This window comes from Chrysoperla carnea, chromosome X (assembly GCF_905475395.1).
Source record: "Chrysoperla carnea chromosome X, inChrCarn1.1, whole genome shotgun sequence".
NCBI classification, from domain to species: domain Eukaryota; kingdom Metazoa; phylum Arthropoda; class Insecta; order Neuroptera; family Chrysopidae; genus Chrysoperla; species Chrysoperla carnea.
The window spans coordinates 1,176,945-1,188,246 of NC_058342.1; the positions used below are offsets into that span (position 1 = coordinate 1,176,945).

Genomic DNA, 11,302 nt, shown 5'->3' on the forward strand with positions numbered 1-11,302 from the left:
TCTTCGAAGAGGGAGCGTATTTCAGCTCGTTTTACAGCTGAACGAAGTCGAGATTTGGAGAGAAGGACCACGTTATCATCAAGATCACGATTAGACGGATCAAAAGCAAGGCCCAATTTAGACGCTGCATGTTGTGCTGCAGAGAACAAGAATGCTCCTTTACCCTGTAACTCATGATCGCGCACGAGTTCCATAAGAGGGTCTGAACTATTTATGACCTGACAAGCTATTCCTAAAACTACCCTATCATGTAGACATTCAACGGATAGGAGACCTCTTCCTCCTTGCTGGCGTGGGAGGTAATTACGCGGTACAGAAGCACGTGGGTGCAAACTACGATTGACGTTCATGAGTTTGCGAGTGCCTCTGTCAAGTTCCTTAAGCTCCTCTATTGTCCATTTGATGGAACCAAAAGAATAGAGAAGGATGGGTATTGCAAGCATATTAGTAGCACGGATCTTATGGATCCCAGACAATTCTGATTGCCAGATTTGTCGAAGACGGTGCCTATACCTGCCGCGAAGAGCTTCCTTGACAGTAGACACACTTTGAATGTGGTTTTCAACGACACCCAAATATGTGTAGAGCTCTTCTTCATCGAGATGTTTCACGATGCTTCCATCTGTGAGCTGCACGTCTGCATCGTAATCGGAGACACGACCCCTCTTACAATGAATGACGGCACATTTATCAAGTCCGAATTCCATGCCAATAGCCTTCGTGTACTGATGGACAGCTTTGAGAGCTTGAGATAGACTGCTCTCAGAAGAAGCATAAAGTTTCAGGTCATCCATATAGAATAGATGAGTTACCTGATGCTTCCTATCTGTCGGGAGACCACAACGGTAACCAGTTTCTTCTCGCAAGCGCAAGGAAAGGGGCATAAGGGAGATGCAGAATAAAAGCAGGCTAAGGCTGTCGCCTTGATAGACACCACGCTTATACGTTACCAGATCTGTTGAGACTGTACGTTTACCACATCTAATGGTAAACTTGGTCTTCCACAAAGGTAACAGCTCTTCGATGCATCTGATGATATCGGGGTAAATTTTCAAGCATTTGAGCAGCACCAATATGAGTTGGTGAGAGGTAGTGTCAAATGCTTTCCTATAATCCACCCAGGCCATACTCAGGTCGCGTTGATAGTGACGAGCGTCTTGACAGATACATCTGTCAACAAGAAGATTATCTTTGCAACCTTATATATCTCGTTTGGAGCCGCGTTGCTCATATATCATCTGCCAAACCGGTTCTATGGTTGTGAGTATGCGTTCATTAAGAATGGAGGTGAACGCTTTGTACACGGTATTGAGACATGTAATCGGGCGATAATTGCTCGGAACTGAAAGGTCTCCTTTCTTGGGAATCAAAACTGTTCGTCCTTCCGCGAACCACGTTGGAAAGGTCCCGTACCCAAGGATGTATGAAGTAAAGTGCCTAGCAAGATGCGCGTGTGTGGAAGTTAAACGTTTCCACCAGAAGTTGGACACAGCATCCATGCCAGGCGCCGAATGATTCTTCTTGCCTTTGAAAGCAAGGGATACTTCATCAGCGGTAACAGATGTTAGGACCGCTTGTTCTGCTAGGCGCGCGTTGCAGAACCTTTCGAACAGTTTGATTGGTCTTATATTTTTATCTACACTGGTCGACTTTTCATATAAATCACGCCAGTAGCCATCGATTTGCTCTATCGAAGGTGGATTCTCGACGAGAGAAGGGGGTTTTGCAAATAAACGGGAAGGATTCGATACAAAGATCTTGTTCTCTCGAATACACTTCTCGCGTTTAACTAGCTTTTTCCGAGCGAGAGCTAGTGCACGTATCTTTTCAATGTTTCGCTGCTTGATAGTGAGCAGGATACCCTTGTTTAGTGTGTGGTGTTGGTGCCTGAGTTCACGCGCGAAGGCTCGCACCTTTGGGGTGAAGGGTTTACCAGCTTTCTGGTACTCTAACACACACTCAATACGTGATACCGTCTGTCGTAGAGGGGTCAACTTGGAGTCAAGTTGCTCTATACGCTTGCGTGTTTTCTCCTCGGCTGTCTCAGTAGACTTGGGGGCAGGAGAAAGAGCACACATTGCAGCATAGACTGAGCTATCGATTTCGAGTAGGCTACTTGTGTGATTCAGATGATCGTCGACGATCTGGTTGATTAAAGCAAGGTCTTGTGCTTTGGCAAACGTTTTGCGGTACTTGGGACGTTTGCGTTTGGAAAGGTCATTATCGGTTTTGAACAGGATATTTTGAAACCGTTCTTTAAGCTCTTCCAAACGAGTGGTTGGTGGCTCAGCAGGAAGGATCGGAGTTTCCTCTACGTTCGCTTCCGAGGTCGAAGTGAGTGGCGTGGCTGTTTCCGCCGTTAACACAGGTAGTGCTGGGATATCTCCGGGTATCGGAGGCGTAGGTGGTGAAGCCTCTAACACAGGTGAAGTTGGGGTATTTTGACATACCCGATTCTGTGTCTCAGTATCAGATCTCTCACTCTCTAATACTGGCTCATCCTGAGATATTCCATCCTGCGTCTCAGCGACTAATGTCTCACGTGTAGAATGAACTACACCAATAGCAGCCGGCTCTATCTCATCACCTCGATTCACTTCCGCTTGCGTAGTCCTGCATCGTTTCTCTTGTCCTGTTCGGGGTTTGTCAAATCCGGTTTTTCTGAGACGGGATACTTGATCGCGTAGATGTTGCGATTTCATATGGGAAAGTTCGGGATGCTTTTGGCACCAGAGGGTGTGCATCCTGCCCATATAGCCACGTCTCGATGGTTCACTTGCTTCGTAGCAAGTGAGCAGGTCAGCCTTAAGTGCCTTCGTCCATTGAAAGCGCTGAAGACGACTGTTTTGTGTGCTCGCTCGACTTTTTTGAGAAGTGCCTTGAGATGGCTCTTCGTCGTCAGCGGAACGTCTAGTCTCCGGGACTAGCCTGGGATCCAAAGCCAAATTTGATTGCTCTCCCTCATATCCGCGAGAGCTACCCCCTATAGGTAAGGTACAAGCGTCACCTGCAGGGGGGCGGGGTTCTGTAGGACTGGGTCGACTACTACCCGCCTGAGGACCGAAAAATCTGCTTCTCAAATTTGACATTTTTTGGATTTGACTCATTTAGCTCCGCTGAGTCAGCACGGACCCACCTCGTTAGCCCATCACTTTGAGCGGAATTGATGGTTACCGGGTATGACACGTGTCCTAGTGTTAGGCTCGGACGTGAGGTTAGGGATTGCCTGCCCTTATTATTATTATTATTATTATTATTATTATTATTATTATTATTATTATTATTTTTTTGTTTTTTGTTTTTGGTATATTTATTATTCTAAACTTAGTCTATATATTTTATACAAAAACAAATATTACTCAGTTGTAAGTTAACTTTAGTGTTGAACGTTCGGTAACGTATATTTTGCTTAGTATTTGAAAATATAACGGTAAGTGTATAAATTTTTTAAATAATATTGTGAAACTTAAATATAATTTTTTTGAAAGATGGACACCTACGAACAAAATGTTATGCAGACACTAAACATGGTACCTCAAGGTGGTAGCACTGATATGATGAAGAAAGTGGAGAGAGCGTTGAGGCTCATCAAGACGGCGGAGGAAGCTGAGCGATGGATGGTACTTAATAAGCAGAATATCCGCTTATTGAAAAAGATGTTGATGTTAAAGAAAGAAAATCCTCTGCGTCTGGAAGCTAATATTGGACTTTGTAAATCATACCAGCGGCAACTTCACCGACTGCGATTAGATTTAGTTAAGCAAGGTGGTGGTGTCACCAAAAAACTAAATCGACATCTAATCTGGGAGACAATTGAAACCCACCACCAGGGCAGGGTGAAGACTGGTATGATTACCAATTTGGATTATAAAGATCCAAATATATTTTTCAACCGGGCATTTCCAATGTTTAGAAGACACGTTCGGCGTGAGCTAGTGAAGCATCCCCTCAAGGTAAGTAAAATTTAAGATTTATAATTTAAATAGTCTAATGAGATCTTGAATTTTATTTCAGGTGTATATTATGTTCACGGGCAATTTCATTAAGCCCACCACCAAAGAGGAGGATTTGAAAATTTTTATAACGTCGGCCAAGGAAATGTATCTGACAATGGACATGCAGGAGTGGTACACTGATCATGTCAAAAACTATTTGTTGAAAAAATTGGAAGAATTCCAGGAACGCGATAGCGGTTGGGCTCTTGACATGATCATAAATATTCGAGTCCACATGAATAAGTACTCTCCGATCACAGCTGGAACATTTTGTGAACTACCACCAGTCATCAAAAATAAATTGGCTGTGATTAATGTCCAGAATAAAGACCAACATTGTTTTCTATGGTCGATAATGTCAGCACTTTACCCGGTTGAAAAGCATCCTCATCGTTTAACTAAGTACCCGCACTATAAATATCATTTAAAATATGATGGATTAAAGTTTCCCATGTCTCTAGATCAAATTAATAAATTTGAAAACATGAACCCGCAGCTTTCGATTAACGTATGCGGCTACAAAGATACGTTTCTACATGGTTTAGAAATTTTCCCTGTACGCGTTAGTTCGAACACTGCGGGGCAAAAAATTCATCTACTGGCTGTGGAGAATGGGAACAGTCACCACTTTTGCTGGATAAAAAATTTAGCAAAGTTGTGTCGATCGGGTGTAACAAAACACCGCCGCCAAATTTATTTATGTGACCGATGCCTCAACTATTTTGCTACAGAAGGCAAACTCCAACAGCATTCAGTAAATTGTGGTGAAAAAGAAGCGGTGCGGGTACGAATGCCTGAAACTGATGACGAGCGGTTCGTTGAGTTTCAGAAATTTTCTCATCAAGAACCAATTCCATATATTGTATATGCAGATTTTGAGGCGTTATTGGTACCACAACATCGTGAAGACATGGAAATGGATCATGGGTCTTATACGCAAAATATTCAAAAACATGTACCCTACAGTGTAGGTTACTATGTTCATTGTACCCATGATCCCAACCAATCGTTTTATAAGGCATACCGTGGTACTGATTGCGCAAAATGGTTTGTTAAAGAACTGGAGCAGGTTGCGTATACATTGGAAAAGAAAATTAAACACGTTGAACCAATGATACCGCTCACCATGGAACAAGAAATGGAGTTTCTGTGTGCAGAAAAGTGTCATATTTGTAAAAAATCTTTTACACCAACAAATAGTATCCGTGTGCGTGACCATTCACACATCACAGGTATGTATTCATATTTATTATTGTTAAAATTTTATCTAATTTAAATATTTATTTTACAGGTTATTACAGAGTTCCAGCACACCAAATTTGTAACTTAAATTATCAAAATTCAAGGGTGATACCTGTTGTGATGCATAATTTAAGCGGATATGATGCACATTTTATAATAGAACCTCTGCTAACAGAATTCGATGGTCATGTTGATGTGTTGCCCATCAACAAAGAAAAGTACATCAGTTTTACCAAACACGTCTCGGACATTCAATTACGATTCATTGATTCCTTTAAGTTTCTCTCTGAAAAATTAGATAATCTGTCTTCCTATTTAGATAATGATAAAAAAACTATTTTACATAGAGAGGTAAGTCATAAAAAATATAAATAAATAAATACTTTATACAGAGCCGTATCTTTTTTTATTTACAGGTCAGTGATGATGAACAATTTCAATTGTTAACAAGAAAAGGTGTATTTCCTTATGAATACATGTCTAGTTGGGAACGTCTTGATGAGGTAAGCTTACCCACAAAAAAAGCGTTCTACAGTGCATTAACAGATGAGCACATAACGGATCAGGATTATAATCATGCTATACAAGTATGGAATCCATTTGGTTTACATACACTAGGTGAATACTCTGACCTGTATATGAAAACTGATGTGTTTCTACTTGCGGACATTTTTGAAAATTTCCGTAAAACTTGTTTGCATAAATATGGCCTTGATCCAGCTCACTCTTATACACTAGCTGGCTACACATGGGAAGCCATGTTGAAATACACCGATAAGAAACTGGAATTGTTCACTGATGTAGATAAGTTTCTGTTTATCGAGAGAGGAATCAGAGGTGGTGTGAGTCATTGCTCTAATCGCTATGCAAAAGCTAATAATAAGTACATGACAGAGGGGTATAGTCCAAATGAAACACAACATTATTTGATGTATTACGATGTGGTGAATGAATATGGAGCAGCAATGTCTACATCTTTACCCACTGGAAATTTCGAGTGGGTTGACACACCAGACGTCATGGAAATTGCAGACGATTCACCAGTCGGTTTCATTTTAGAAGTGGATCTGGAAATACCCCAAAATCTGCATGATTACTTTAGCGATCTACCACCATGTCCGGAGATAGCAAAACCACCAGGCTCAAAACAAAAATACCTACTTACAACTCTGTACAACAAGACCAGATATATCGTGCACTATAGAATTTTAAAATTATATATACAACTTGGTGTGAAAGTAACAAAATACCATCGTGTGTTACAGTTTGATCAATCTCCATGGTTGAAATCATACATTGATTTCAATACCGAAATGCGTAAGAACGCAACGAATGATTTTGAAAAATCATTGTTCAAATTGATGATCAATGCAATATTCGGTAAAACCATGGAGAATATTAGAAAACACCGGGTTGTTTACATACGAAAAAATTGGGATGGAAAGCATGGAGTAAAAAAATTGATTGCTAAGCCCAATTTTCATAGTATGACAGTGCTCGATAATGACGTCAGTATTGTAGAGTTGAAAAAGACTGAAATATTTTTAAACAAACCAATCTATGTAGGCTTCACTATTTTGGATGTATCGAAGACGTATGTATGTGTATGATTTTCATTATAATTACATGTACCCTCGATACGGTCGTGAAAATGTTAAGCTTTTATACACAGATACCGACAGTTTAGTTTATGACATATCAAATATTTCCGTCTATGACGTCATGAGGCAGGATATTGATCGCTTTGATACTGCTGACTTTGCACCTAATAACATCTATAAAAAACCGCTTCGTAATAAGAAAATAAAAGGTTTAATGTCTGATGAAAACAACGGTGAAGTAATGTTGGAATTTGTTGGATTGCGAAGTAAGATGTATACAGTTCGGGTGCAAAACAAGACAGAGACGAAAAAATCAAAAGGTCTCAAGAAGTCAGCAATTCGAAAGCTTACTTTTGATGATTATAAAAAATGTTTGATAGAGAATCGGAAATCATATAATCATCAACAAAGCATTCGATCGAAGCGCCACAAAATTCATACCATCAAACAGCAGAAAGTGGGCTTATCACCATTTGACCAAAAACGATACATTACTCACAATTCATGTGAAACAAAACCATGGGGCCACTATAGCATTATTTGTTGAGTGTAAGTATTTTATATTTTATGTTTTTAATATTTAGCTAATTTTTGCTGTTGTTTCAGAAATGTGTCCTGCTGTTGTTGTGATGATCCTCAAAGTGGTTCGGTATTGTGATAGGTGTACAAACAATTGATATAGTAGTGCGCATGAACAATTGATAGAGTAGTGGTTTTATTATGTAAATTTCAAGTGTCATATTACACTGCTGATTCATCTTATTTCATTAAAAAAAAAAAAATATATTTGCTGTTTCAATAAAAAAATACTGGTTTTAACCTGTTTAATACTGGTCTGTATCTGTTTAATACTGGTTTTGACCTGTTTAATACTGGTTTTGACCTGTTTAATACTGGTCTGTATCTGTTTAATACTGGTCTGTATCTGTTTAATACTGGTTTTAACCTGTTTAATACTGGTTTTAACCTGTTTAATACTGATCTGTATCTGTTTAATACTGGTTTTAACCTGTTCAATACTGGTTTTAACCTGTTTAATACTGGTCTGTATCTGTTTAATACTGGTTTTAACCTGTTTAATACTGGTCTGTATCTGTTTAATACTGGTTTTAACCTGTTTAATACTGGTTTTAACCTGTTTAATACTGGTCTGTATCTGTTTAATACTGGTTTTAACCTGTTTAATACTGGTCTGTATCTGTTTAATACTGGTTTTGACCTGTTTAATACTGGTCTGTATCTGTTTAATACTGGTTTTAACCTGTTTAATACTGGTCTGTATCTGTTTAATACTGGTTTTGACCTGTTTAATACTGGTCTGTATCTGTTTAATACTGGTTTTGACCTGTTTAATACTGGTCTGTATCTGTTTAATACAGGTCTGTATCTGTTTAATACTGGTCTGTATCTGTTTAATACTGGTTTTGACCTGTTTAATACTGGTTTAAACCTGTTTAATACTGGTTTTAACCTGTTTAATACTGGTCTGTATCTGTTTAATACTGGTTTTAACCTGTTTAATACTGGTCTGTATCTCTTTAATACTGGTTTTAACCTGTTTAATACTGGTCTATTAATACACAACAAACACCTCCGTATAAAGATCTATTAAAAAATAAAGTAATAAATACATAATAATATTTGTAGTGCAATGTTGATGTTGATAGATGCATGGGGCTTTTGATCCACTGTCATTCTTATAGAGCGGTTTTACACCAAATTTTCGATGTGGACTACCTTTACAGAATTTTGAATTAATTTTTTAATCCAAATTTTCTTTTCTTCACCTTTGTAGTATATAACGTTATGATTAGCAATGTGTATTAAAATGGTTGATAATTCACAATAATCGGTGGTTCCTTGATTCCAGTATAATCCATGGTAATTAGTTGTTTGATTGGGGTTGTTTTATCGGACGGTTTGTAGAAACACTACCCCTAAATTGTATACATAGATGTCCACAAATCGTAGTATTGATTGAATTGTGTTGGTTGTGTATTACATATTGATATTTGAAAATAACCATTTAATTTTTTCAGACTCTCGTTAAATATTTCAGCAGTTTTATTGATTTTATCACTAACATGATTAATAAGGGTGTATAAATCCACAGCATCAGTTGAAAATTCTGGACTTGCTACATTACTTATTTTTATATTTTTTGTGTCAAAGTATGATTCTTTATCATCTAATGACAAACACTGTCCAAGACTTTCCAAGTTCATAACATCTTGCTTATTTATAGGTTTCCCGACATTCACAATTCGTCTTTGTTTTGCATCAAAGCAATTATATCCGCCATTACATCGAAGTATTGATTCATTATATGATGTATATTAATCTTGATAATTTTTGATAAAATATATAAAAGAGCTATCCCACAGTTAAAGTAGGCATGTATGACATCTTGATTTTGAATGATGTGAATACAAGACTTGTTGGTTTATTTATTTAATAAAAATTGTATACATAGATGTCCACAAATCGTAATATTAAAACTGCAGTTGTATATCAAAATTATATTGAATGTCACATCCGTTAAAATATTTAATGACTTACACTGGTGGTCTCAAATTTCCAAAACTATCATAATAGATGACACTTCGATTATACTTTTTATATACCGTGCAGTGTGTACCACTATTTTTGGATACATCATGGTTGATAATTCCTGTTTCATATTTATATGATCTTTTAGGTAGGGTGTCACACATAAAAACACTACAAAAATACGGAATTTTAAATTGTTTAGCATACGCATGTAGATCTGTATCGTAAATTGCTCTGGGTTGTATTGAAATTTTAGTCTTAGTTACATTAAAAATGCGTTTTCATAAACAACAACCCGCTCTGAGTGTTTATTACCAGAAAGTACAGACACACAAACATACCATGGTCCTCTATTTTCAGATTCACTACGAACAATAATATGTGGCCCTAGTGGTTGTGGTAAAACCAATGTTATGTTGAATTTAATTTATGATGAAAACGGTTTACGCTTTGAAAACATTTATGTGTACAGTAAATCTGTTTACCAACCGAAATATCAATTACTAGAAGAGACTTTAAAATTAGTGGAAGGGGTTGGCTATTTTCCATTTAGTGATACTAGTGAAATTCTTAGTCCGAATGAAGCTCGAAAAAAAAGTCTTTTCACTTTTGATGATGTGAGCTGTCATTCACAACAGAGAATTAGAGAATACTTTAGTATGGGCCGTCATCGAAAAATTGATTGTTTCTACCTATGTCAGAGCTACGCACGTGTTCCAAAGCATAATATAAGGGACAATGTTAATTGCTTGGTGTTATTCAAAACGAACGAAATGAATCTAAAACACATATTCTACGATCATGTTGGCTCTGATATGAATCTTCAAAAATTTCATGATTTATGTTGACATTGTTGGAGTTCACCAAATGGATTTGTTGTAATAATGAAAAATTTCTCTATGAATGCAGGTCGTTATAGGAATGGATTTGATGAATTTATTGAACTGTAGTGTCACCCAATACTTTATATTAAAAATGAATTTATTCTATTATATCGGTGCATCGAATTTCTAACGCAGATTCCTTGAACTGAATTATTTGAGAATTGTATTTATTTTAATATAAATAGAATTATTTTTTCTACCTTGAGTTAGTCTTTCATTCATTTCAAAATTGAAATTTATAATTGTTTGAAAGTTTTTTTGAAAAAAAAAAAAAAAAAAAAAAAAAAATGTCATCATCTCTATGTTTATATTTACACTATTTAATATCAACAAGTATGTTTAAAATTTTATTGTTAACTAATAAATTAATTAATTATAATTTTTTGTTTTTAAGTGCAAATAGGAAATGCAAGAGACACTATTATATTCATGATAGAGGGGGATTACCCCCATGAGTGTAGGTTGTATAAAATGGCCTACTTAATAACATTCAGTAAGTCTCAATTTTTTTATATTTTTTTTAGAATAATTTATTTAAGGTTTTTTATTATTTTTAGCGCCAGATAATTATCTGGTTAGGGCGATGGAAATTGCCCAGAAGTTAGTTGAAGATAAACTTCAACAGGAGATTGAAAGTGAGTTATTTGCATGCTTTTTTTTTTCTTTTTTGTATGATTTCTAATGTTTTTTATTTTTATTTTTCAGGTTAATATTTATGATATATTTTTTATTAATTATATATATTTTTTATTTTATATTTATATTTTTATATGTATTGGTTTTTTAAAATACATGAAGTAAATTTTAAATTTCTTTTTTTTAATTAAAATAAAACCTTCTTACATTACATTACATTTAAAATATTGGGTTATTATTTACAATATTTCTGTATTTTGCAAATATTCACAAGAAAAAGAATCCATATTCTGTATCTGTTGTGTACATAATTACAATAAATTACCGTCTGTTGTATTATAATTATCCCATGAGATTAATTCGCTTGGTTGATCAGACTCTATTTGTTCAACAT

At 36.3% G+C, this 11,302-nt stretch overlaps 1 protein-coding gene across 1 annotated transcript; it reads left to right on the forward strand.

The window, feature by feature from the left end:
- The first annotated feature begins 3,527 nt into the window (after nucleotides 1-3,527).
- Nucleotides 3,528-6,524, forward strand: LOC123302290. The gene is made up of 5 exons (XM_044885162.1): nucleotides 3,528-3,620; nucleotides 4,744-5,227; nucleotides 5,287-5,588; nucleotides 5,654-6,408; nucleotides 6,503-6,524. Exons 1-5 carry the CDS (start codon nucleotides 3,528-3,530, stop codon nucleotides 6,522-6,524), a joined length of 1,656 nt encoding a protein of 551 aa, XP_044741097.1.
- Nucleotides 6,525-11,302: the final 4,778 nt, after the last annotated feature.